The 25,980-nt window shown below is 42.2% G+C and overlaps 1 protein-coding gene across 1 annotated transcript in view; it reads right to left on the reverse strand.

Moving 5' to 3' along the window:
* Positions 1–25,980, reverse strand: part of col8a1a (collagen, type VIII, alpha 1a) — a 175,851-nt gene that overhangs the window by 12,563 nt on the left and 137,308 nt on the right. Inside the window, exon 3 of the mRNA XM_070892994.1 lies at positions 13,802–14,117. Coding sequence (XP_070749095.1) covers positions 13,802–14,114 — 313 coding nt within the window. The 5' untranslated portion in view covers positions 14,115–14,117. The remainder of the gene's footprint in view (positions 1–13,801; positions 14,118–25,980) is intronic.

Below are 25,980 nucleotides of genomic sequence, written 5' to 3' on the forward strand. Positions count from 1 at the left end.
CAGAGACTAAAATCTAGGCTGACACTCCAGTGTAGTGCTGAGGAAGTGCTCCACTGTTGGAGGTGCCATCTTTCAGGTGAGATGTTAATCTGAGGCCCTGTCTGTCCTCTCTGGTGGATGCAAATGATCCCTTGGCACTGTTTTGAAGAAGGGCAGGGGAGTTATCCCCAGTGTCTTGGCCAATATTTATCAGTCAACCACAAACAGATTATCTGGTCATTATCACATTGCTGTTTGTGGGACCTTGCCGGGCGCAAATTGACTACCACGTTTCCTACATTGCAACAGTGACTATACTTCATTGGCTGTAAATTGCTTTGGGACATTCTGAGGCCATAAAAGGCATTATAAAAATGCAAGTCTTTCTTTCATGAACTCTTGCTGCTTATAAGATGAGCTTTAGCTTCTGCTGGTTACAAATTCTACATTTTCAGGGAGGAAGCCTTTGAGATCCTTTTACCCTTATTTAATTCTGTACTTTCCTGTTAGCATTAGCTGGAGGGAGAATGCTGAGAAACTGATACTGGCCGCAAGAATGATCCATTTGGCAGCAAGTGATGTATGTGTTCCAAAGCTGTAGTTCTAACCAAGGATTATGTCCTAAACCGCAAGACAATCTTGAATCATGCATTCCCAGACACTGCTGTTATTATTTGTAACAGATACATTCTTCAGGTTACATTTTGTATTCCTGTTTGCCTTTTAGGTCATCGAATTGTTGTCTGGTTTTGTGTAAGAATGGACAATGTTTTACGAATAGGAAAACAATTCCTCTTTGAATTTCTCTAAATTCCTTCTTGCTCCAGAAACACATTTAGCTCTCTGTTGAACAAACTTTTATTGCTTATGCCAATGGCCTTCTCTAGTAATTCATTCCATAAGACTATATCTAGGCTGACATTCCAGTGCAGTGCTGAGGGAGTGTTGCACTGTCAGAGGTGCCGTCTTTCAGATGAGACGTTAAACCAAGGCCAATCTGTTCTTTCAGGTGGATGTAAAAGATCCCATGACACTATTTCGAAGAAGAGCAGGGGAATTATCCCCGGTGAACTGGCCAATATTTATCCCTCAATTAACATAACCAAAAAAAAAAGTTTATCTGGTCATTATCACATTGCTGCTTGCTTGTGTACAAATTGGCTGCCGCGTTTCCTACATTATAACATTTCAAAAGTACTTCATTGGCTGTAAAGCACTTTGAGACGTCCGGTGGTCGTGAAAGGCACTATACAAATGCAAGTCTTTCTTTCTAAACTGTAGTGTAAATAAGTTTCAGTTGATTTTACTTCTTAATTCAGTTTCCTAATTTTGAACTTGTTTCCCCTGCTATTTGAACCTTTTGCTATAGTCAGAGTGATCAATTTGCCTGGAAAAACTTGGAAAGGGGTGTCCAATCCCAAAGGGTGCAGTTTGTAGCGCAGGTTACTGGTGGTGGAGCTGGGGGTGGGAGGGCGAGGGGGAAGCACTCCTGTTCCTCCAGGCCCACAAGGATTGCTCACCGAGGCTGTCCTAAACTCGCTACAGCTGCTGGGAATCCCAAGACCCAGAATCCCCGGCCAGCCACCATTAAATCTGCACAGCAGGCTAAAGTCGAGATCTCCAACCTCATTATCATATTTAAAGTGCCAACCCGCCTCCCGGAAGTGTGTTGGCTGCCTGCTCCCGTCCTGCCTCTGTTAAACCCAAGAATGGGGTCGGGATTCACATGTTGAATGCTTTAACCTCCCACCTATTTTGGGGGTTAAAATTCTCCCCATATGTATTTATTACACTTCAAACACCACACATTGTCGAATGGAAATTTTTGTATTACACTTCATTTTAAAAAGTAAGAAGAAACAGAGGTTGACTTTCTGAGAAGTTCTCCAGGAATACCTGAGCCACAAAGTCTGCAGGCTGTTAGGTGACCTTCCCATACACAAAGCCAGAGTTCTGAACCCCAGCCTCAATAACAATTAACCTTTGAGTAAACTCACCCAGTGTTTACTGAACAGCAACTAGACTTTGCAGCTTTAAAACACACACCTATATTTCAGAAATAAAATAATAATATAGTGTTTCATCTGGTATCATGTTTCAGTCCTTCCAAAACAGCACTTTCACTGACTTACCATCAGCAACCCTGCAACTAGTTATATAATAAAATCTGTAAGACTAGCACATTTTTCCTGTCTGTCACATTTCTTTGTCACACTATGTGTGTTGCGCTGCAAATGTATGCATCACACACTTTAAAAACAAAGTGAGAAGAAACAAAGACAGTCATTTTGAATGTACAAACTCCTGCGGCATTGTAAAATACCCTTAACTGATATTGGAACCATTCATGGCTGTGACCCTAGCTGACCTTACCAATCACACTTAAAGGAGAGAAAGAAATCCAGGGTTCTGAGTTGCAGCCTCAAGAGCAGTTAAACTCTGACCTATGTTCCTATGTATTTAACAGCAATTAGGAGTTTTGTTACCTTGCAGGAATGCAGCATCTCTTTGAGCAGAGATCAGGATTGTTATACTATGAGATTGTAAATTACATGGCTTAATGCTCCTCTCCTTATAATATAATACATTTGACTTCCCGTGAGGAATGGCACAGGTTATTGATTCAAAGTTTTAAAAGACTACAGTTTTGGACTGTATTATGCGAGGCTGTCAAATATTTATTTAACATTGTATTTCTATGAAGCATTTGTTCTGTTCCCTGACACTGAACATATTCTTTCAATAAGACATAAAATGCCAAGTGTCCCCATAATGTTCACTTATGAGCTGGTGCTTATGTTTTTATTGGCACTTTCACTGACAACTTAGGTGTTTTTAATAACTGACATAAACAACCCACGCATGCTTTGCCTCATTTTCTTCCAATTCATTTTCCTCTCTTTGAGAGTACAGATTGCTTGATTCAGTGCCTGTGTTCTTCAGCTGCAGTCTGGTTTGAGTTATGTGATTATATATGTTTTGTCTACCATATTTTTCTGTGCCTCAGACATGTCTCTTTATTTTAATTTAAACACTAATGGTGCATTAATATACAGCTATGGATATCCGTGGAGTGTGACTTTGTCAAAGCAGTTACACTGCTAACTGCACATCACTGCAGGTTGCACTGCAGTCAGTCACAAAGAAGCTTCAACACATGTGTTGACTTGCCCTCCCCAAAAGCTTAACTAATGATTAGAAATGGTTGGAATCATATTCATTCGTTCTTAGAATGCAGCACAAAAATGTACAAGTTGTTCATTATTTGGATAAATTACTAGTGATTGATTTTTTTTATTTGTTCTCGAGGTATGGGCAATTTTGGCAAGGTTGCATTTATTGCCTATCCCAAGTTCCTCTGAGAAGATGACCTTCTTGAACTGCTGCAGTCCTCATGGTGATGTTGTTTCCACAATAGTGTTAGATATGGAATTCCAGGATTCTGACCCAGTGACGACCAAGAACAGTGATATATGACCAAGTCAAATGTATAACTTGGAGAGGAACTTGAGGGTGATGGTGTTCCAACCATATTGCTACTCTTGTCCTTCTCGGTAGTAGAGATTGCAAGGGAGCGAGGAGCTGTCAAAGTAACCTTGGTGAGTTGCTGCAGTGCAGCCTGTGGATTGTATATATTGCAGCCACAGTGTGCCAGCGATGTGCCAGTGGGTTCAGTGAGTTCAGTGGCAGGGGAACCTTATCAAGTCACCTGCTCCATCCTAGTTGGTGTTGAGCTTTTGGCCACTGTTGCAGCTGCACCTACTCAGGCAACCAGTGAGCATCCAGTCATATTCTGGACTTGAGCCTTGGAGTTGATGCAGAGGCTTTGAGTGTGAGGAGGTAAACCTCATCTCAAGAGTACCCAGTTTCTCCCCTGCTCTTGAAGCCATGATGTTGATATGGCTGGTCCAGTACAGCTTCTTGTCAATGCTGTCTCCCCAAGATGTTGCTGGTGTGTGACTCAGCAATGGCGATGCTGCTGAAGTTCATGAGGAAATGGCTGGGCTTTTTCTTGTTCAAAATGGTCATTACCTAGCACTTATGTGGTCCAAATGTTAGCTGCCACTTGACAGTCTAAGTCTAGATTTTACCCAAGGCTTGCTATAAGTTGCTTGAGATGCTTCATTAGCAGAAAATTGGAGCTGAACACTGAAATCATCAATGAATGGCCCCACTCCTGATCTTATGATGAGGGTAGTGCAATTGATGTTGTGTATAAGGACTTACAAAAGGCGTTTGATAAAGTACCACATAATAGAATTACTAGCAAAATTGAAGGCATATGGGATTAAAGGGACAGTGGAAGCATAGATACAAAATTGGCCATGGGACAGAAAACAAAGAGTAGTGATGGACGGTTGCTTTTCAGATTGGAGGGAGCTATTTAGTGGTATCCCCCAAGGGTCAGTATTAGGACCACTAATCATTTTGATATATATTAATGACCTGAACTTAGGTAATTTCAAAGTTTGCAGCTGACATGAATCTCGGAAAAGTAGTAAACAATGAGGAGGGTGGTAACAGATTTCAGGAGGACAGAGACATACTGGTAAAATGGGCAGACACTTGGCAGATGAAAATTAATGCAGAGAAGTGTGAAGGGATGCATTTTGGTAGGAATAATGAGGACAGGCAATATAAACTAAAGGGTACAATTTTAAAGAGGAGTGCAGAAACAGAGAGACCTGAGGGGTGTACGTACAAAAATCTTTGAAGGTGGCAGGATAAGTTGAGAAGGCTGTTAAAATAGCATACAGGTTCCTTGGCTTTATAAACAGCGGCATTGAGTACAAAAGCAAGGAAGTTATGCTAAACCTTTATAAATAACTGGTTAGACCCCAGCTGGAGTATTGTGTCCAATTCAGTTACCACACTATAGGAAGGATGTCAAGGCCCTGGAGAGGGTTCAGAGGATATTTACTAGAATGGTACCAGTGATCAGGGACTTCAGTTATGTGGAGAAACTGGAGAAGCTGGGGTCGTTCTCTTTAGAGCAGCAAAAGTCAAGGGGCGATTTAACAGTGGTGTTCAAAATCATAAATTATACTATTCACTTCAACCACTCCCTGTGGTAGCGAGTTCCACATTCTCACCACTCTCTGGGTAAAAAAGTTCCTTCTGAATTCCCAATTTGATTTCTTGGTGACTACCTTACACTGGTGATCTCTAGTTTTGCTCTTCCCCACAAGTGGAAACACTCTCTCTGTGTCTATGCTATCAAAACCTTGCATCATTTTAAAGATCTCTATTAGGTCACCCCTCAGCCTTCTCTTTTCAAGAGAAAAGAGACCCAGCCTGTTCATTCTTTCCTGATTGGTATAACCTCGCATTTCTGGTATCATCTTTGTAAATCTTCTTTGCACTCTCTCCAGTGCCATCATATTCTTTTTATAATATGGTGACCAGAATTGTATGCAGCACTCCAAATGTGGTCTAACCAAGCTTCGATACAAGTTTAGCATACCTTCACTACTTTTCAATTCTATCCCTCTCGAAATAAACCCTAGTGCTTGGTTTGCTTTTTTTATGGCCTTATTAACCAGTGTTGCTACTTTTAGTGATTTGTGTAGTTGTACTCCAAGATCCCTTTGCTCTTCTACCCCATTTCGATTTTTATTTTCCAAGTAATATATGACCTCCTTAATTTTCTTACCAAAATGTAATACTTCACAATTATCTGTGTTGAAATGCCTATTCTGCAAGTTTATTAATGACTTCTTGTCATTTTTTGCAGTTGCCCTCAGAATTGTCTATCAGGGGGAACCCCCCACCCCCCCAATTTGATGTCATGAGCAAATTTAAAAACTGTGATTCCAAAGCCTAAATATAAATTGTGAACAACATTAGTCCCAGCATTGATCCTTGTGGAACACTACTACCTTCTACCACTGTGAATAGCTACATTTTACCACTACTCTCTGTGTTCTGTCTTGAAGCCAGCTAGCTATACAGTCTGCTACTTTTCCCCTGACTCTGCATTCTCTGATCTTATTCATTAGTCTATTATGTGGCACCTTATTGAAGGCCTTATGCAAACCTGGGTAAACGACATCTACTGCATTACCCTTGCCTACTCTATCTGAAACATTTTCAAAGAACTCAATGAGATTGGTCAAGCAAGGCTTTCTCTTTTGAAATCCATGCTGATTATTTATGATTATATTTTTGTTTTCTAGATGTTCTTCTATTTTTTCCTTTAGTAGAGATTCCATTATTTTGTTAAGCTGACTGGTCTATAATTCCCTGGACATGTTTATCTCCCTTTATGTGTGCGGATTTGACACCAGAGTAAATAGGTAGTATTTAGAATGATTGTCCAGTAAAATGTACGGACTCCAAACTGAACCTTTCCACGAGCTCCCCAGAAGGCAAATGACACACCTGCTGCAATTGTCAGTGCGGTAGGTTTTCAACTTGCCACCTGGGTGTCATCATCATTATAGGCAGTCCCTTGAAGTCGAGGATGACTTGCTTCCATTCTAAAAGTGAGTTCTCAGGTGACTGAAGAGTCCAATGCGGGACCTACAGTCTCTGTCACAGGTGGGGTAGACAGTGGTTGAGAGAAAGTGTGGGTGGGGAGCCTGAGTTGACACACACTCCTTCTGTTGCCTATGCGTAGTTTTTGCATGCTCTCGGCGATGGGACTCGAGGTGCTCAGCACCCTCCTGGATGCTCTTCCTTCACTTTGATCGGCCGTGGACCCGGGATTCCCAGGTGTCTGTGGGGATGTTGCACTTTATCAAGGAGGCTTTGAGGGTGTCCTTGAGCGTTATCTCTGCCCACCTTGGGCTCGCTTGCCGTGTTGAAGCTTTGAGAAGAGCTCTGTGTATAGTAGCAGCATTGACCACACTCGATCAGCTCCGTTGGGCGGGCCATATCGTCCGTATGCCCGACACGAGATTCCCAAAGCAAGAACTCTACTCGGAGCTTCGACACGGCAAGCAAGCACCTGGTTGTAAACATGGCATTGCAGATCTGTTGTCTGTTATAGAAGCCCACTGACTTTCATTTCCCTTGGCAGAAAGTTGAAAGACTAACCCAGAGAGTGCAAGGACAAAACAAGATTAACAAAAATTGAGTTCTGAAAGGATTTGTCAAAAAGTATCTAAGTAGTATTTATACCATTTGAGGTCTTATGTCAGGCTGTCTTAACAAGGCCATTAGAGCAGAGGTTCTGTATCTGTATACAGAGATCTTGTTACACTAAACACAGCTTCTGTTTGTCTTCATGAGAAAATGCTTGGCAAACCTCTTTGGAAGAAAACCCAAACAACCTACATGCCTCATTTTATCACAGTGGTGTGATATGCAAGAGAAGACATAATGTTCTAACATGATTTATATTGTTAGACCGTGTTACAAAAAAGGCTTTGCGTACACTTTATTCATGAAGTGGCTCTTTAAACTGATTTCCTGGCACTAAGAGGGGAAAATACCAGTTTGCTTGTATCTCTCTCCCTCCAGAACAGAAAGAAAAACCTTTGTATTTATTTTAATTATGATGGACAATGCCTTGGCACCATTATAAAGCTTCATTGTGTACATGTTCAGGAGTCAGAAGAAATATAGTGTACAGTACTGTATATTCTTGCTTTGTGGGTCCTAGTTCTACGCCAAACACCATCGGGTAAACTTTTGTCTTCAGCTCCTGGGCAGTAATCTGGTGAAGAGGATCAGCTGTTTGGGAACCCGGCCGATTTTCATTCCATTGCAATCAAGATGGAACATTTACCCCATATTAAAATGTACTTCACCCAAGCATGCTGTGAATTAACAACAACAACTTGTATTTATATAGTGCCTTTCACACAGTGAAATGTCACAAGATACTTCACAGGAGTATTATGAGACAAAAAATTTGACACCGAGCCACATCCGGAGAAATTAAGGTGGGTTGGTCAAAGAGGTAGGTTTTAAGGAGCGTCATGAAGGAGGAAAGAGAGGTAGAGAGGCGGAGAGGTTTAGGCAGGGAATTCCAGAGCTTGGGGCCTAGGCAACAGAAGACATGGCCACAAATGGTTGAGCGATTATAATCTGGGATTCTCAAGAGGGCAGAATTAGAGGTGCGCAGACATCTCGCGGGGGTGGGGGGAGGGGGGGGGAGGTTGTGGGGCTGGAGGGGGTTACAGAGATAGGGAGGGGCGAGGCCATGGAGGGATTTGAAAACAAGGATGAGAATTTTGAAATCGAGGCGTTGCTTAACCGGAAGCCAATGTAGCTCAGCGAGCACAGGGGTGATGGGTGAGCGGGATTTGGTGCGAGTTAGGACATGGGCGGCCGAGTTTTGGATCACCTCTAGTTTACATAGGGTAGAATTAATTTATATTTAGAATATTTCCTATTTTAAAATAAGAGGCAAAATTGATTTTTGGTGAGCTAGAATATTCAATGATTATTTTAACCTTGGATGAAAAATTCACCAGATCAGCTCAGGTTAATTGCATACTTGGACAACAACAGGTACATTGGCCCAGAAATTCCGGCCTCTCCGGGTCTGTACGGAGTGTGTACGGACCCGGGAAGGCATTGCAAAAGCCGGTTTTCAGTGCACAATGCGCATGCGCTAAAAACCGTTTTTTCCGATTTGTCGAGCTCCAGCTTGACAAGTCCTCCGTATCTCGGGAGCGAGGACATTTGCAAGGGCAAGATTGCGGTATTTACCCATATCTTGCCCAGCAAATGTCCTCAAAACTTTTGTGCCTGATAAAAGCAGGCGGATAGCCTACTTTTACAGGCGTAAGATTCTTAAAACACACTTAAAACATTAAAAAAAATTAAAAATAAACATTTTATTTTTAAAAACCCTGCCCACTGAATTAAATGTATTTTAAACCATAATTTAAAAAACTTTTTAAAAACTCGGAAAAAACATTTCCTCTAAGATATTTATTAACTTTAATTTCAATTAATTTTAATTATGTGAGGTGTGTTTTTTATTTTTTAATTGGTGTGTTTTTTTCTCAATACCAATGAGAACTCGTAGATACGGAGTTCCCATTGCTATTAATTGAGAATACTGTATATGATTGGTTGAGCAGTCACACGTGACTGAACCTTCTGTTTCGGAACCTGGGGGACGGGTGTGCGTTTTGCAGCACAGGAAGAGAAGGCCTCCCCACTGCAATCGCAGGCGCTTTCGTGACCACCAGGTAATTTCGTAAACATTCTCCAGTCAGATGCAATTGCTCGCGGGAAGCCTCCAACCTGAATTTCAGGGCCATTATCAACACTGAGAGCCTTCTTGTGGCTAATATTATGTAATGCACCCAACACAAATGTTCATGACTGGAATTGCGGGAGAATATATAAGAGAGAGATGCAAGCACAGCAGACAATGGTAATGGATGATTTTAGCTTTCCCAGGATAGAGTGGAATAACGATAAAGCATGTGATCAAAGTGGGGCACAATTTTCCGAATGCATTCAGGACTGTTTCATAGATCAGTATGTTTCCAGTCTGTAACGGAAAGCAGCATTGCTTGGTTTAGATCTGGGAAATGAAATAGGCCGAATAACTGACACGACAGTAGGAGAATAATCGTGAAATAGCGACCAGAAAATAGGTAGGTTCAATGTAAAAATAGGAAAGATTAATGAAGAGTCAAAGATAAGGGTGCTAGACTGGAAAAGGGCAAAGTTTAGCCAGATAACAGGGGACCTGGCCAGAATTAATTGGTCAGAAAAGTTAGCAAACAGGTTGCTAGATCAGCACTATGAAAACTTGAAAGATTTGCAATGAGATGCATAAACTACAAATAAATATATTCCTAGAAGAAGAAAAGGGGATGCATTAAAGTATAGAGTTCCAGGGATAAATAAAGACATGAAAGACTTGCATTAATATAGCGCCTTTCACGACCTCAGGATGTCCCAAAGTGCTTTAAAGCCAGTGAAGTACATTTGAACTGCAGTCACTGTTGTAATGTATAAAGATTAGAGAGATTAAAACTAAATGGAATCTTAAAAAAGGTGTATAATAAAGTTAGAGGTTATACAATATTAAAGATAATCATAAGGGATATAGAGAATGAAATAGGGAGGCGAAAAGGAAGATTGCAAAGGCTAAAGGGGAATATGACAAAAGACCAACAGAAATAGTAAGGATTTTATCAACATATAAAAATCAAAAGATAATTAAAGAGAGGGGAGGACCACTCCGGGATGAGGTGAGTCTAATTATGGAATATGAATGTATGGCAGAGCAAATAAATAGTTTGCATCAGATTTTAGAAATGAACAATTGGTTGGGTGATTTGTAGAAAAAGAATTGGTCCTGAAATAATCAGCTGAACTCAAGATGGCTCACTGGACCTTGATGGCTGTTGAAAGAAGTCAGAGGGGCGATAGCTGAAGCTCTGGCCACAATTTTTCAATCCTCCCTAACTATGTAAATTGCGCCATTGGACCGGAGAATCATCTAGTATCACGTGTTATCATCTGCAGCTTGCACATGTACACTATTGACACTCTGCTCTCTCTCTGCACCACCACACTTGACCCCGACACTGCCTCTGTGTTGTCAGATTGTTTGTCCGGCATCCAGCCTTGGATGTGCTGTAACTCCCTCCAACTAAACTTGGGAAGACTGAAGCTATAAATGTTGTACCCTCGTCGCTGACTCCTGCCCCCTTCCTGGCCACCATACCTTTCTCAACCTCAGTATCCTGTTTGACCCCAAGCAAAGTTTCCGACTCCATATCCTCTCAGTCACAAAGACTGCCTGCAACCACATCCAGAACTTACCCATCCCACCCATCCTCACTGACCGACATTAGCTCCAGTGCCTCCAACACCTCAAATTAAATATCAGCATTTTTATATTTCAATTTCTCCATGACCTTGCCTCTCCCTGTCTCTATTTTCATCCCCATCCCCCACCACCTCAACTCTCCGCTCCTCTGACTCCAGCTTCTTTTATAACCACGCCCCCCCTGCCCCCAACCCCCCCCCCCCCCCCAACCTCCTTTTGCCCCAGCATTGTCTCCCATGCTTTCAGCAGTGTGGGCATCATGCTTTGAAATTCCCTCCTTAATCCCCTTTTCTTCTTCACCTCCCTCTCCTCTTGTAAGACTATCCTTAAAATCCTCCTCTTTCCTGGCAATAATTCTTTCTTTGGCTCAGTCTCCATTTTTGTCTGATTACACTTCTGTGGAGTGGCTTAGGATGTTTTTCTACATTGAAGGCACTATATAAGTTCAAGTTGTTGCTGCTGTTGTTGTATTCAATCACCTATTTAGAAAACTCAGAATTCCATTTACTTTTTTTGTTTGCTTTTTTCCCCTGCAGCCCTGCTTTTAAAGATGTCTGTATCAGCACCCCTAGCTCTCTCTTTTCCTTTGTTCCATTGAGTTTAACCATTTATGATATATACTAATTTTATTTTATTTTTTCCAAAATGTACCACTTATCTTTTTTGTTGAGCTTCATTTGCCACATATCTGTCTATTTGCCTAATCTGTCTATGCCCTCCTGTAATGTTCTGAAATCTTTCACACAGTTTGACATCTACCTAAATTTAGTATGATTGACACATTTTGATACTCGTCCCTCTATGTCCATGTCTAGATCATTTACATATATGGCGTTAGGATTTCCACCTTCACTGGTGGTGGAGCAATTTGCCGGCTCATTATAGGACCAATCCGAGGAAATCAGAGGAATTACATCCGGGCAGGCTCCACAATGGGTGCCACATCTGCTTTGCCAGTTCACCGTCCAAGCAGTGAAGGTGAAAGTCTATCCCATGGAGAACAAAAGAGATCTTTGGGACACACTGCTAACTACACCTTGCTGATCACGGTTGTCAAGAAACATTCACTTACTCCTCCTCTCAGCTTTGTATCCATCAGCCACACCCCCTATCCATGCCACCACTTTCCATGTTATACCACAGTTCTCGCTCTTCACAATGGCTTTGTAAAACTTTAACTAAATCACACCCACTTCAATCCCTTTGTCTATACACTCAGCTTTCTCAAAGAATGTGATTAACTCAGTCAAATCCAAGTGACTGATGTGATTATCCATACCTTTCTAAGTGCTCAGTAACATTATCCCTCAATATGTTCTGTAGCATTGTTTCCCACAAGTGATGTGGGACTAACTATTCTATATCTATTTCCCCTTATGTGGACAGCAGTATAACATTCACTGCCTCCAGTCATTTGGTGCAATTCCTGTTTCTAAAAAAATGTTGGAAAGTTATGATTAGTACCTTTGCTATTTCATTACTAACCTCCCGCAGTATTCTGAGGTATAAGTCCTATTAACCCTTTAATGCCTGTTTCCTTTTTAATATTTATATATCTACCAGTACATCTCCTATAGTGTTGCACTCATGGGCCCGATATTTACAGGGAGGCGGGGTAGGGTGCAGGGGAGGCCAGAAACACCCGGGGAAGCGCAGGTCTGGCCGAATTTAATGGCAGGATCTCATTATCATTTTTTAACTTCTGCTTCCAGCCCGGCAGCCGACCAAATTGAGAGACTAGCCGTAATTGATTGTAAAAAGCCAGCAGCAGCAGACCACAGCTGGCGACCCTTGGGGACGACCCCAGCAATTGGGTGCCAGGCATCTTCCGCGCTTGCAGCATGGAGAGAGAGCCGTCGGAGCTTGGGGGGAGGCAGAGAGGCCATTGCGGGAGAGTAAGGTCGTTGATTGGGGCTTGGAGAGATGCGATCAGCCATGGTCGGCTAGATGGAGAGAGGCCATCGGGGCTGGAGGGTTGTTAGCGATCGCGGCAGGGGTTAGAGGGAGGCCGCGATCGGCAGAGGAGAGGTCGAAGGCTTCCTTGAGGGATTGGGGGAGATCACACCTGCTTCTCCTGGCCCACAAGGATTGCTGTAAAAGGTACTTATCTTCTTGAGCCAGCACCGCCCACCTCCCTTTCGCTGCCGGGTTTCCCAAACCCTAGGAAACCCATGCAGCAACTGTTAAATTTAAACCAGGCTCCCAACTGTACAATTGAAACCCGATTTAACTATGTTAATGAAGTGTCCTGCCTCTCCACAGCGAGATGCTCGGGCGCCACAAAACCTGCCATCGTAAAAATGGCAATGGGTTCGTGTGCAGCGGGTTAGGGACACGTTCTCCATTTTTTTTCATTTTTAACATGCCCCCAGCTCTCTCACACCCACCTTGGGGGTTAATGTTGAGACCAAGTGCAGTATTCAGGTCAAGCAGGGTTAGAGAACAAGGGGACAATTCGTCACAAGTGGACACATACCACTCTAAGCTCCCCTCCACTGCAGCATCTAATTTGGAAGTCTATTCCATATGTTGATAACTCTTTGTGAGAAAGAACTTTCTGCTATCAGTCTTAAAATTGTCTTTTATTAGTTTGAACCTGTGTTCTCCTGTCCTATTCTCATTATTTAATTTAAAGTAATATTTCAGAGTTACCTTTTTTGTACCATTAACTATCTCGCATATCTCAAAAAGATGGCCTTTCAGGTACTTTCTTTCCAGGCTGAAAAGCCCAAGTTTCTACAATCTTTCCTCATAACAAATCTTTTACACTCGGAATCAGCCTCATGGCTCTCTCCAATGTCCTTCGATTCCCTTAGATTGATTTTCATTGTCTCACAAATCTCCTGCTGTCCTGATAGTACTGAGGATAATTGAACATCCTATTCCAATGAGATCCTTTCAGACTCGTAACACTTTTTAGTTAAACAGTTTTATTAACAATTCCAACTCTGCACCTATCACTGCCTTGGCTGACATCAGTACAGATCAGAGATTGAATCTGGGCACTTCCTGCTGTCTGTCAAACTGAAATGAAAATTTGGACATTCATTATTAGGTTATTATATGCCTTACCCTTTGCTTCCTTCTGAGGCATCACATCTTTTCCAAACACGTGCATTTGAGGAACATCTTTTCCATAGCGAGGCACATATGGCGACTCCTTCCCATACACTGGCACGTGTGGCATCTCCTTGCCCATGTGCTGTCTATGAGGCGTCTCTTTGCTGATTCGCATCATGTGTGGGACTTGTCCGTGCACCTGCATCTGGGGGATCTGCTGTGGAACTTGCTTCATTTGATAGTAGGCACCGCCGTGAATGGTTCTGGCCAGAAGCAGATGGATGGCCATTGTCAGCACCTGTACTGGAACCAGAGGCACAGCCATGGTCTGAAAGAAAGCACACAAAAAGTTTAAACATTTTTTCAATTTTCTTCTAACCTTTCCCCCCTTTCTCGCTTTCATTGTCTCTATGATTTCTGTCCTTCAACCAGAAAGTGGGATTATGCAATTTCTTACGATTGCTCGCAATATGCTACACCTTCTGATAGGAGGTTGGGACTGGTCTCCTGGTATTTTCTCCACTTCCCTTTGACACGGAGCATTGTTCCATCATATGAAAGGACTTCTTAATGACCTAGCTAAGGACTATTCAAACACATCCATATGGGATAGTAAAGTTTAAACAGCAGTCCTAGATCATATTTTAATGTGGGTGTACACTCTATGGCTAGGGTACAGTTTCTGGAAGATTCATAATACTCAAAGATTTATAATCCAAGGATCAATTCCAATAGGACCTATTCTTATGTTCTTATCTTCAAGATCCATTCAAATCCATTCAAATCATTGTTGAGATGTGCAAAAGCTCCAGAGGTTGAAACTGCTAATACTCTTCTGCAATACATTGGTGCTGGAATGCCGATGTCCCGGGTCTGTACGAGGTTTCTATGGACCCAGGAAGGCATCGGAAAAGCCGGGTTTCAGCACGCAATGCGCAATGCAAGATTCTGGCTTGACAGATCATTCGCATCTCGGGAGCAAGGACACTTGCAGGGCAAGAGTTCCGATATTTACGGCTATCTTGCCCAGCAAATGTCCTCAAAAATCTTGTGCCTGAAAAAGCAGGCGTATAGCCTACTTTTACAGGCGCAAGTGTTTAAAAATACACAAAAGCATTATAAAATAAAGTTATAAAAGCACATTTTATTCTTAAAAACCCTCCCCACTATGGTAAATTTATTTTTAACCGTAACTAAAAAAACTTTTTTAAAAATCGGGAAAATATTTTATTTTTATAAGACATAATAACTTTAATTTCAATTAATTTTAAACATGTCTGGTCTGTTTTTTATTTTTTGCGTGATTGCTTTTGTTCCCATTAATAGCACTGAGAACTCGTAGATACGCAAGTCTCAGTGCGCTTAATGGGAACCTGTGAAATACTTACCTGATTGGCTGAGCGGTCACACATGACTGCATCTTCTGCGTTGGGGCCCTCTGTACGGGAGCACGCTTCGTAGTGCAGGAAGAGAAGCCCTCCCCATCGGAAATCAGGGCGCCTCCGAGACCACCAGGTAAATTCGTAAAAAATATCCAGCGAGGAGGCAATTGCCCGCGGGAAAACCTCCAGAGGAATTTCTGGGCCATAATCTTTTTAAAAATGTATTCGTTCATGGGATGTGGGCATCGCTGGCAAGGCTGGCATTTATTGCCCATCCCTAATTGTCCTTGAGAAGGTGGTGCCACCTTTTTGAACCGCTGCAGTCCTTGGGGTGAAGGTGCTCCCACAGTACTGACTTTGTCGCAGTGGTTTGGTACAACTGAGTGGCTTGCTAGGCCATTTCAGAGGGCAGTTAAGATTCAACCACATAGCTGTGGGTCTGGAGTCACATATAGGCCAGACTGGGTAAGGACGGCAGGTTTCCTTCCCTAAAGGACATTAGTGAACCAGTTGGGTTTTTATGGCAGTCCGGTAGTTTCATGGTCACAATTACTGATGCTAGCTTTTTAAAAAATAAAAATCCAGATTTATTTAATTAATTAAGCTGCTGTGGTGGGACTTGAACTCACTTCTCCAGATTATTAGCCCAAGCCTCTGGATTACTAGTCCACTAACATAACCACTATGCTACCGTATCCCCAACCTTGTCATCTTATTTGCATACAAAAAAAAACACTTGTTACCTACGAGTTACCCCAGCTTCTACAAATGACGTTTTACCCATCTAATACTAATATCTCACAGTTTTTGGACAGTGTCACTCAGCAGTGCAAGTTGTCACATGCCACTGAAAAAGAAAGCCAATCTAATTTACCAGAACACTTTGCATCAAAATGAAACATCACCACTGTCGCGTAACCAGGTTAAAAGGAAACACATTGCTTATTGCTTTCCTATAACTTGTGTTTCCCATTTTCCATCTGCCATTTAGAAAGTTTTTCCTTGACCTCAGTACAAGAAGGTTTGTGATCAGGGTGACTTATGATCAGCATTTCCCTCCTCGTCCTTCTAGGCATGTCTGCGGTCTTTGACATGTTGACCACTTCATCCTTCTTCAACACCTCTCCAATGTCATCCAGCTGGGTGAGACTGCACTTGACTAGTTCCATTTTTACCTATCTAATCATAGCCAAAGAATCACCTGCAACGGCTTCTCTTGCCACCCCCGCATCGTTACCACTGGTGTCCCCCAAGGATCTATCCTTGGCCCCCTCCTATTTCTCATCTATATGTTACTCCTTGTAGAAATCATCTGAAAACATAGCATCAGTTTCCACATGTACATTGATGACACCCAGCTCTACCTCACCACCACTTCTCTCGACCCCTCCACGATCTCTAAATTGTCAGACTGCTTATCCGACATCCACTTCTGGATGAACAGAAATTTTCTCCAACTGAAGCCATTGTTTTCAGTCCCCACCACAAACTCCGTTCCCTAGCCACTGACTCCATCCCTCTCCCCAACTTCTGTCTGAGGCTGAACCAGACTGTTCGCAACCTTGGTGTCATATTTGACCCTGAAATGAGCTTCCGCCCACATATCCATAGCATAAGTAAGACCGCCTATTTACACCTCTGTAACATTGCCCATCTCTGCTTTCAGCGCAACTCATCTGCTGCTGAAGCCCTCATCCATGCCTTTGTTACCTTGTAAGGTTACTAATCTTCAGAAAAACACAGACCATGAACTAAAAGTTAATCCAAGCTTTTGGAATTAAGCTGGACAATTAAGGAGATTCTATGGTCAAGGACATAAAACTGACTTCATGCATAGCAACAATGGAATTGTTATGTGAGGCTTTGAACTTGATTGACCAGGGTGGGGAAAACAGCCACTGGAGACATTGAGTCTGTAAAAAGTCCGGACAAGAAAGGACCCCACGAAATGCAAATTTTTGGAAAACAGCATTCATCATAAGGAAATATATTTGCATTGTCAACTCCGTGTGCAAATTAGTAACCATTCAAACTCATCACCACAGCCAGTTAAACAGATCACCACCTCGATAATCGGATCTCGGCCCAGCGGGAAACTTATTCAAAACCTGAATATAAATATGCGAGCAAAAAGCAACTCAGCAGAAGAAGGACAGAAAGAAGGAGTACAGACAACACAAGGAGGACAGGAAGACAGAAGAAGCAGCAGAGAACAGAAGCTGCAGAGAACAGCCGGAAGAAAAAACAGCAGGTTACGGAATCAAGGACCACGAATCTCTGGTGATTGTATGTATAAAGTCAAATTTCTCTCAGCAGTCTCGTCCTGTAGTTTTAGTTGGTTTTTGTTGCATAATAAAACTGACACTGGTTTAGCCTAAATTTTGTGCCACGTGTTGTCCTTTCCCACTATAAGTTCTGAGATCTAAGAATCAGAGTAGAGTGAAAAACAAGCACCCTACAACCTGTAGACTTGACTATTCCAATGCACTCCTGGCTGCCTCCCACATTATACCTTATATAATCTACATGTGATCCAAAACTCAGCTGCCCGTGTCCTAATTCGCACCAAGTCCCAATCACCCTTCACCTCTGTGCTCGCTGACCTACATTGGCTTCCGGTTAAATGAGTTCAAAATTCTCATCCTTATTTTCAAATCCCTCATTGGCCTCGCCTCTCCCTATCTCTGTAATCTTCTCCAGTCCCATAACCCCCCGAGATGTCTGCGCTCCTCTTATTCTGCCTTCTTGAGCATCCCTGATTATAATCGCTCAACCATTGGTGGCCATGCCTTCTGTTGCCTAGGCCCCAAGCTCTGGAACTCCCTGCCTAAAGCTCTCCACCTCTCTTTCCTCATTCAAGACACTCCTTAAAACTTACCTTTTTGACCAAGTTTTTGTTCACCTGCGCTAATTTCTACTTACGCGACTCGGTGTCAAATTTAAAAAAATCTCATAATACTCCTGTGAAGCGCCGTGGGACGTTTCACTATGTTGAAGGTGCTATTTAAATGCAAGTTGTTGTTTCTGAGATTTTCTGCCAGTCACAACTGATTATCTCATGGAGCTTCCAATTCTCCAATTTCTAGAACAACTTGGCATAATTCATGATTTCCGAGCAATTTAACAAAGAGCAGGGAAAGAAAAGCCAAGCAAATATTTCACAGATTATTTTCCCGATGAGGTTTTAAATAAATGGAAGGCGTTGAGCCTCACTGCTCCTACTTGTCAGTGAAGAGGTTGAAATCTGTCCTTTTTGTTGAGAGGGAGCTCAACCACAACTTCATATGGCTTTCATTTCACATCCGCCTATTTCCATGCTTTACTATAGTAAATGTGACAATAGTCATGTAGGTTTATTTTTGTAACAAAAGGCCACATATGAAATCTATAAAACTAAGAACTGAATAGCAGTATGTCAACCCTGCAATCCATCAGATATTGTTACACAAATATACCAGTATCCTGATAGTGCTCTGCAACCAGCCTCTGGGAAGTATACTACAGTCTTTGGTGAATCAATCACCATCTTAGGAGGCACCTAGCCCACTGCTTGGTACATCCATCTCCCCACAGCCTCGCTGATTGGAACCTCGGTATGTAGGAGAATCACAGATATTGTCTGATCACTTCATGGCAAAGTGTGATAGAGCACCATCAGTATCTAGTACCTGAACCAAAATCCTTCTCTCTCGCTCAACTATTAAAATTGTGAGATCTAAAGGTCCCTTTAAACCCAATGTTATGAAAGATACAATGCAGAATTATCCATTCAATAACAGTGCACAATAATCATTAAATTAACTAATCCACCAAGTGATGTCATAAAACAACCGTATAAGTGGAGGGTATGGTTCACATTCAGTGTGAAGTCGCCTCTGGAACAATCGATTAAGAGCAGGGGTAGTAACATAGATTGGACAATTAAAGGTGAGATACATGTTATGGATGAAAGCTCTGTCCCCACATTTGGCCTATTTGACGCAAGACCAGGACTTGGCGTATCTGGGCCACTGCTTAGTCTTCAACCATTCCAACAGGTTCCCGCTGAAATTACAGATTTTATTACTTGATAAATGATTTTTATAAGTCAGACTTTTCTTTATTTGTGATCATTTTGTTGTTGCTGCTAACCCATCCAACTGACACTGCTTGCCCACCTGTGTCCTGATATTCTGGAGGATGCCTTGATATTCTGGTACAGTCAACAACTGATGTACAATCCCTTCCACTAAAACTTTAAACAAGCAATCACACCATCTTTGTGTATTGGATACTAGCCAATATTTGTCATGTCAGACATGAAAGTGCCCTTGAGGCAGCTCAGTTGGTTTTTAATAAACAAAAAGGAAGATTTTGTAAGGCTTTATCGGTGCCACAGAGCAGGGCAGGCAGTGGGCATAAATTGGAAAATTGGGGTACTGATTTAACGGATGCCTGATATTCTGATGGATGATTTGTGGGCAAATAATAAGACCTTACTCCCGCCATTTGTAACTCACTTTGATTCGGTAATCTTACTAAAAGGGCTCCATGGTGAATTTCACATCCCTGGACAAGGCTCTGTCCACAGCATGAGCCTCATCTCATAAAAAGTAGGCACAAGGGGGTCTAGGGACCCGGGCTGTTCAAGTAATCCTCTTAAGGGTAGATAGAGATTTATTCATTATTTTTGGTTGCTGTTGGCATTTAAACCGCATTATACAAGGAGATGAGGATGGTTATTCCTTTATGTGTTCTTAAGGCATTCTGAAATTGAAGGGTCAGCCATTTAGGACTGAGATGAGGAGAAATTTCTTCTCTCAGAGGGTTGTAAATCTGTGGAATTCGCTGCCTCAGAGAGCTGTGGAAACTGGGACAGTTTCTTAAACGATAAGGGGATAAGGGGTTCTCGGGAGCGGGCAGGGAAGTGGAGCTGAGTCCATGATCAGATCAGCCATGATCTTATTGAATGGCGGAGCAGGCTTGAGGAGCCTTATGGCCTACTCCTGCTCCTATTTCTTATGTTCTTATATTCAAGACAGCGGTCGATACATTTTTGGGAACAATGGGAATTAAGCGATATGGGGATTGTGCAGGAAGGTGGAGCTGAGGTAGAAGATCAGCCATGATCTTGTTGAATGGCGGAGCAGGCTCGAAGGGCCAAATGGCCTACTCCTGTTCCTATTTCTTATGGTCTTATGTTCAAACCTTGGATTCTGCCCATTTTAGCATATTTGCCTTTTCCTCTTTAGATGTTATTCCACCACACACCATTCTCTGATGGAGACCTGTTTCCAGGCCTCTACAGATGACACTCTTGAGCTGACTAACCGGAGGTCCAGAAGAGCAACCTTGAGGGAGACTGATCCTTTAATTTTAGTCTTTCCCTCTGGAGAAACATCTCGGCAATTTCCTGAGATTTGAAACTCACCATGTAAACAATTGTGGATACAGTCCCAGGTCCTTTCAGCATTTTTTACCCACTAAATAGCTTTTTCACATTACCTTAATATAAAATATCATCTAAGATAATGAGCAGAAATGAAGGGAGGGTACCAGTTAGAACATATTGACAATACAGTAGTGAAAAAAGTCCCCACCCCCGCAAAGAAACAATTAGCTGATATTTAACGCAACACAGTATCAGAATCTGAAGGGAATTGAAGGATTCGGTTCTCACTAGAACTAGTTAATTTATTCTGCATTAAAAAGTCTGCACAGGGGAAAGCTATAAAAATTAAATAAACAATCTGCTGCTAAAATCCTCTGCTGTACAAACAAATAAAAAAGCAGATCTGACAATCTTAACCAGAAACAGATCTTTCAAATGGAATTTACATTGATGTTGACCAGATTGCATTGGTTGTTATTTGCCAGGGAAAAGTTGTTTCCCAATTCCACTGCTTTGATTCATCCAGGAAGATTTCATTAAACATAGTCAAATCATTCCAGAAAGGTTATTTCTTTGCCCTTGATCCTTTTGTTAGCCCATTCATCAAGCATTGTGCTCCTCATATAATATTTTTTCCATCTGCACTGAATTATAACAGTATTTAAGATCTTTTGAGGTGGAAAAAGTTGATCCAGACATTGACCACCACAAAATGGGTTGAAAATCTCTTGATTTTATTTGGAGAATTTCACATATTGAGATCGTGAGTTAATGAGAAAGAAATACAATGACCCAGATTTTGCAGTCTGCGCCGAAGGAACGGCGCTCACTGTTCACTATACTGACAGCTACCCATAGAGTTTTTGTAGGTTTTTGGGTATAGACTTGCTATTATCGGGCATCTGATCCAGCACAGAGCCCTCTACATGAGATCTGTGGCATGTATGAGCAAGTCAAGCAACAGCGGGGCTCTTCAACCAGTCAGATTGAAGAATCCTCACTGTGACACACCGAGTCTAAATCAGGAAGTATAAATCAGGAAGATAAATTAGATTAAAATCATGTATAGAAAGTGAAATAAAGATTGGGAAAGAAAGATGGGATTAAGAGAGAGGTAAAAGAGACCGACAAAAAAAGTTTAAAAAAATTATAATTAAAAAAAATCTCCAACATTAATTAAGTTTCGAAGGAATGAGATTTCTCTTGTAAAATTAAATGTTCAGGACCGGAGAGGTTGTTTGACATTAACTATCACTTATCACGCGTTAAAAATTCACTTATATCTGAGTACACCAGCTCTAATTTTTTCTGGCATGTTTAGTGGGCAACGAGTGCGTAAGTATTCGAACTTCATGCCATTGCATGTATTTCAATGCTAAGTCTATCGGTGCGATGCCATTATAACGCAACCTGTGGCTAACTCGGACCACAACATCCAAATTTCTGCATTTACCTGTGCATGTGTGGACACCAGATGTCGCTGTCCGATTTTCTCCAGAATAACGGTGAGCACTGCTAGCCTCACCATTATCCTCGACGCAAAATCTTGGCCAATAAAATAATTTCTTGCTTATTAAGTATCTGATTAGGGAAGCACAGTTGTCCACAGTTATTTTGTATCCTGCATTCTTACCATGGGAAGATTTGCTCTGAATTATATGTGGTGAAATTGTAAATGTGTTTTTCAAGAACATTTATAAAGATAGTGCTTATGACTGTAGTACAGAGGCTAGTTTCTCATCTGACTTTTGTGGGGTGTTGGTACATCAAAGGATTTTATTTGTGTCCCAAATATTTTGCAGAAATTCCAGGGAGCATCAGTCCTGGTATTATTGTTGCATTGCAAGCCAAATATTCTGCTTTTACTGAATAACAATTTCTGCAGTGAAATAAATACAAGGAGCTTCATAAGGATACACTCATGCATATTCCAATTACCTAATGTACTCGATAAGAAAAGTCCATTCATATCTATCGCCAACCAGGCATAGGTAATCAGGTGCTGCTATGAATTCAATTTATTACAATGTATGGGTTGAAACAGGATTAAAATCATGGAAACCAGTGTGCGACAGGTTAACAATTCGTAAGAAGCTATTCATGGGGGAAAATAAATTGAGTCAAGAGGTTCAGCAATTGTACTCAGTGACAAGTAATTGAATACATCATTCAGTAAATTTCATTCCTCACTAAGTGTATTATGCTATCTATGAAGATCCATTAAACACGGCCTCTCAAGCTCAAATCTACTTTAGCTACTAAAATGTGGTTTCAAAGAGAGTCTAATGACATGTATTTACTATTGCACATCCTTAAGTTGAAATGCTTTACAGAATAATTTGTATACAACTTTCACGTTTGCCTGCTAACTGATATGTTTCTACACACATATACTTCTTTTACAAATCAAAGCTATTTTTGTTGTGTTCATAATCTATTTGTTTGTTACACGAACCCTCACTAGACAGTCATTAGGACCCTGAGGGAGTTATTCACACACTGCTGTAAACATGCTGGTTCATGCTGGTTTTGGGACACTACTTTGGGAGTTGCTATAAAGGACAAAGTTAGTTACATTACTCCTGTTTCAGTTGGTCTGTTATTTACGTACACAACATAATTTGGCGATGAGGATGAATAAAATTAACCTCCCTATCCGCATCCCCCCCCCGCCCCCGCCTTTCCTCTTCACACACGGGGATCCTCCAATTCCGTGGCCGAGATGAATAAAAAACTTCTCTATGTACATCATGGCGAGTGGATTAGACGGCAACAATGTAACACCAGCTCACCGCCATGCAATATTTATCCATTGCCTCAGCACCGAAGGCCAATGAATCTTTGGCCAAATCGAAGACACGGAGTCCTACGGCAAAGTGGTAAGCACCTTAGAAAAATATTTTGGGCCAAGGAAAAGTATCATAATGGGGAGATACAAATTTTGTAAAAGGGGGCAAGGGAATGATGAACCAATCAAACAGTAAATCATTTCATTAACTGAACTGGCCGCTATGTGTAACTTTGGAGCACTCACAGAGAAAATGATCAGAGATCAAATTATTGAGAAAACAATGATCCACCGCATTCGGGAATGCTTGCTAATGGAGGATGACAAAATGACATTGGATAAAGCAACTAATTTGGCCATCCAAATTGAATCAGCGCTTTCTGATTCAAAAGTGATCAGATCCCCTGCTCCCCTTGTGCAGCAGACGTCAGCTACAGCCCATGTTCAAGGCGTTCGTCCAAAGCAGAAATCACAGCAGAGACCCAGGGCTAGTAATAAGGATTATTACTATGGATTGTGGACCTAACTTCCACTGCTTTAACTGTGGGGGCAATCACATTCAGCAAAAAGTCCTAATTGCTCTGTACATGAACTATTTTGCTAGTGTCTGACGCTCATCGCAGCATATTCGACATGTGGACAACCCCGATAGTGATGAACCCAGTATAGTTTACACCATTAGTGACATTTCGCACATCGATTCGGGCAAATTCAAGGACTGCGATGTAAACATTGACGGCACACCCATCTGCCTCCTCATTGAGCTTGGAGCCAAAGTCTCCATATTGAGCGAGGATGTGTACAAAACTCACTTCACGCACTGTCAACTGCAGCTTGCAACTTCGACTCTACATGCGTACTCAGACTCGAAAATTGGGGTACTTGGGGTCATATTTGTCCCGATATACTACAAGGGCATAACATTGGAGAACGTTTTCTTTCATGTCGCGAAGGGATGAGGTCTCATGGGTGTTGACCTTTTTGACAAGCTTGGGTTCAAAGTTTACGACCCAACCGGCACACCTGTGTACACGGTGGACTTTGACAAGCAGTATCACTCAATCTTCACAGGGTTTGGAGTGACAACAAAATTCTGCCATCATCCCTGCGTTGACCCTTCCGTCAAACCGGTTATGCAGCGACTTTGCCATCTCCCATTCATGGTTTGTGACCAAGTATCCACAGAATTTACGTGACTCGAATCTCAGGGAATCATTGAGAGCATCGATTCCTCACCGTGGATCTCGAACTTAGTCATTGCTTGCCATAAAAATGGGGAGATCCGTCTATGCATCAACCTGAAAGAGGTCAACAAGGCTATCATCCCTGACAAGTACCCTCTTCCGACCATCGAAGAACTGTCTTCAGAATTCCACGGCTCAATAGTTTTTATGCAACTCGACATGCGCCACAGTTACCTGCAAATACCTCTAGAGGAGGACAGCAAACTGTTCATGACATTCACGACGTATGATTGTCTGTATCAGTATCGACGCATGCCCTATGGGCTACCTTTTGCACCAAGTGCATTTCAGAAGATTGTTACTACTATGCTAGCAGGCATAGAGGGAGCCCTCAATCCGCTTGAAGATATTGTCATCCATGGATGGACAATGGGAGAACATGACCAGTGACTTCATGCAGTTAAGGCTAGACTTGCTACACATAACATTACACTCAATGCCGATAAGTGTACATTCGCTGCTGGAGAAATAAACTTTCTGGGCTACAGAGTCACAGCACAAGGACATTGACGCGATCCAGCAAATGCAGGAGGCTACCAACGTCAAAGAACTTTCATCATTCCTCGGCACTTGCAACTTTTGTCTGAAGTTCGTCCCGTACTACGCGCACATTGCCGAACCACTTCACAAGTTGCTGCGCAAGGACATCCCTTGGGACTGGATAGATTCCCAGGCTCAGGCATTCACTCAGGCTTAAGGAGAAAATCACATCCCCTCCTATCCTCATGCACTTTGATCCGAATGCCATTACATATGTCACCATGGGTGCATTAGGCACCGCTATGGGTGCTGTGCTCTCGCAATGGATTGACGGGCTGGAATGCCCAGTTACCTTCGCCTCTCACATGCTCTCATCTGAAGAACGTAAATACTCTACAGGGGAACGCAAAGCACTCGCTTGCATCTATGAATGTGAACGCTGACACATTTACCACTATGGCAGGAAATTTACCCTCTGACATGCTGACATGCTCAGCCGCTCGACACATGCTTCGGGCTCTGGTGCTGACTTGTTCATAGATGACGGCACATGTGTCACGTCGATCATCACTCAGTCCATCAGAAACCTTGTCTCCTGCGACGAACTCAAAATCAAATCACAGTGTGATGTTGTGCTCCAGCACATGTGCCACTTCCTCCAGACTGAGTGAATGCATCTTCAAATGTCCTATCCCACCAACTGCACCACCAGCCTCACACATTGCTCAATGCACCACACCCCCATCACTCATCTGCCAACAATCTCTATCAAACACGACTCGTAATTCCAAATCATAGCTTCACCTCACGCACTTACCACTGCTAAAAACCTCACATCCACATTCCACACAATGCCAGCTATTCCATCATGATAGACACATCACCCAAATATATTGCACCACAACCGGCGTAAGCAGGAGCAAACA

The sequence above is a fragment of the Pristiophorus japonicus genome, chromosome 11 (assembly GCF_044704955.1).
Source record: "Pristiophorus japonicus isolate sPriJap1 chromosome 11, sPriJap1.hap1, whole genome shotgun sequence".
In the NCBI taxonomy this organism is placed as follows: Eukaryota; Metazoa; Chordata; class Chondrichthyes; family Pristiophoridae; genus Pristiophorus; species Pristiophorus japonicus.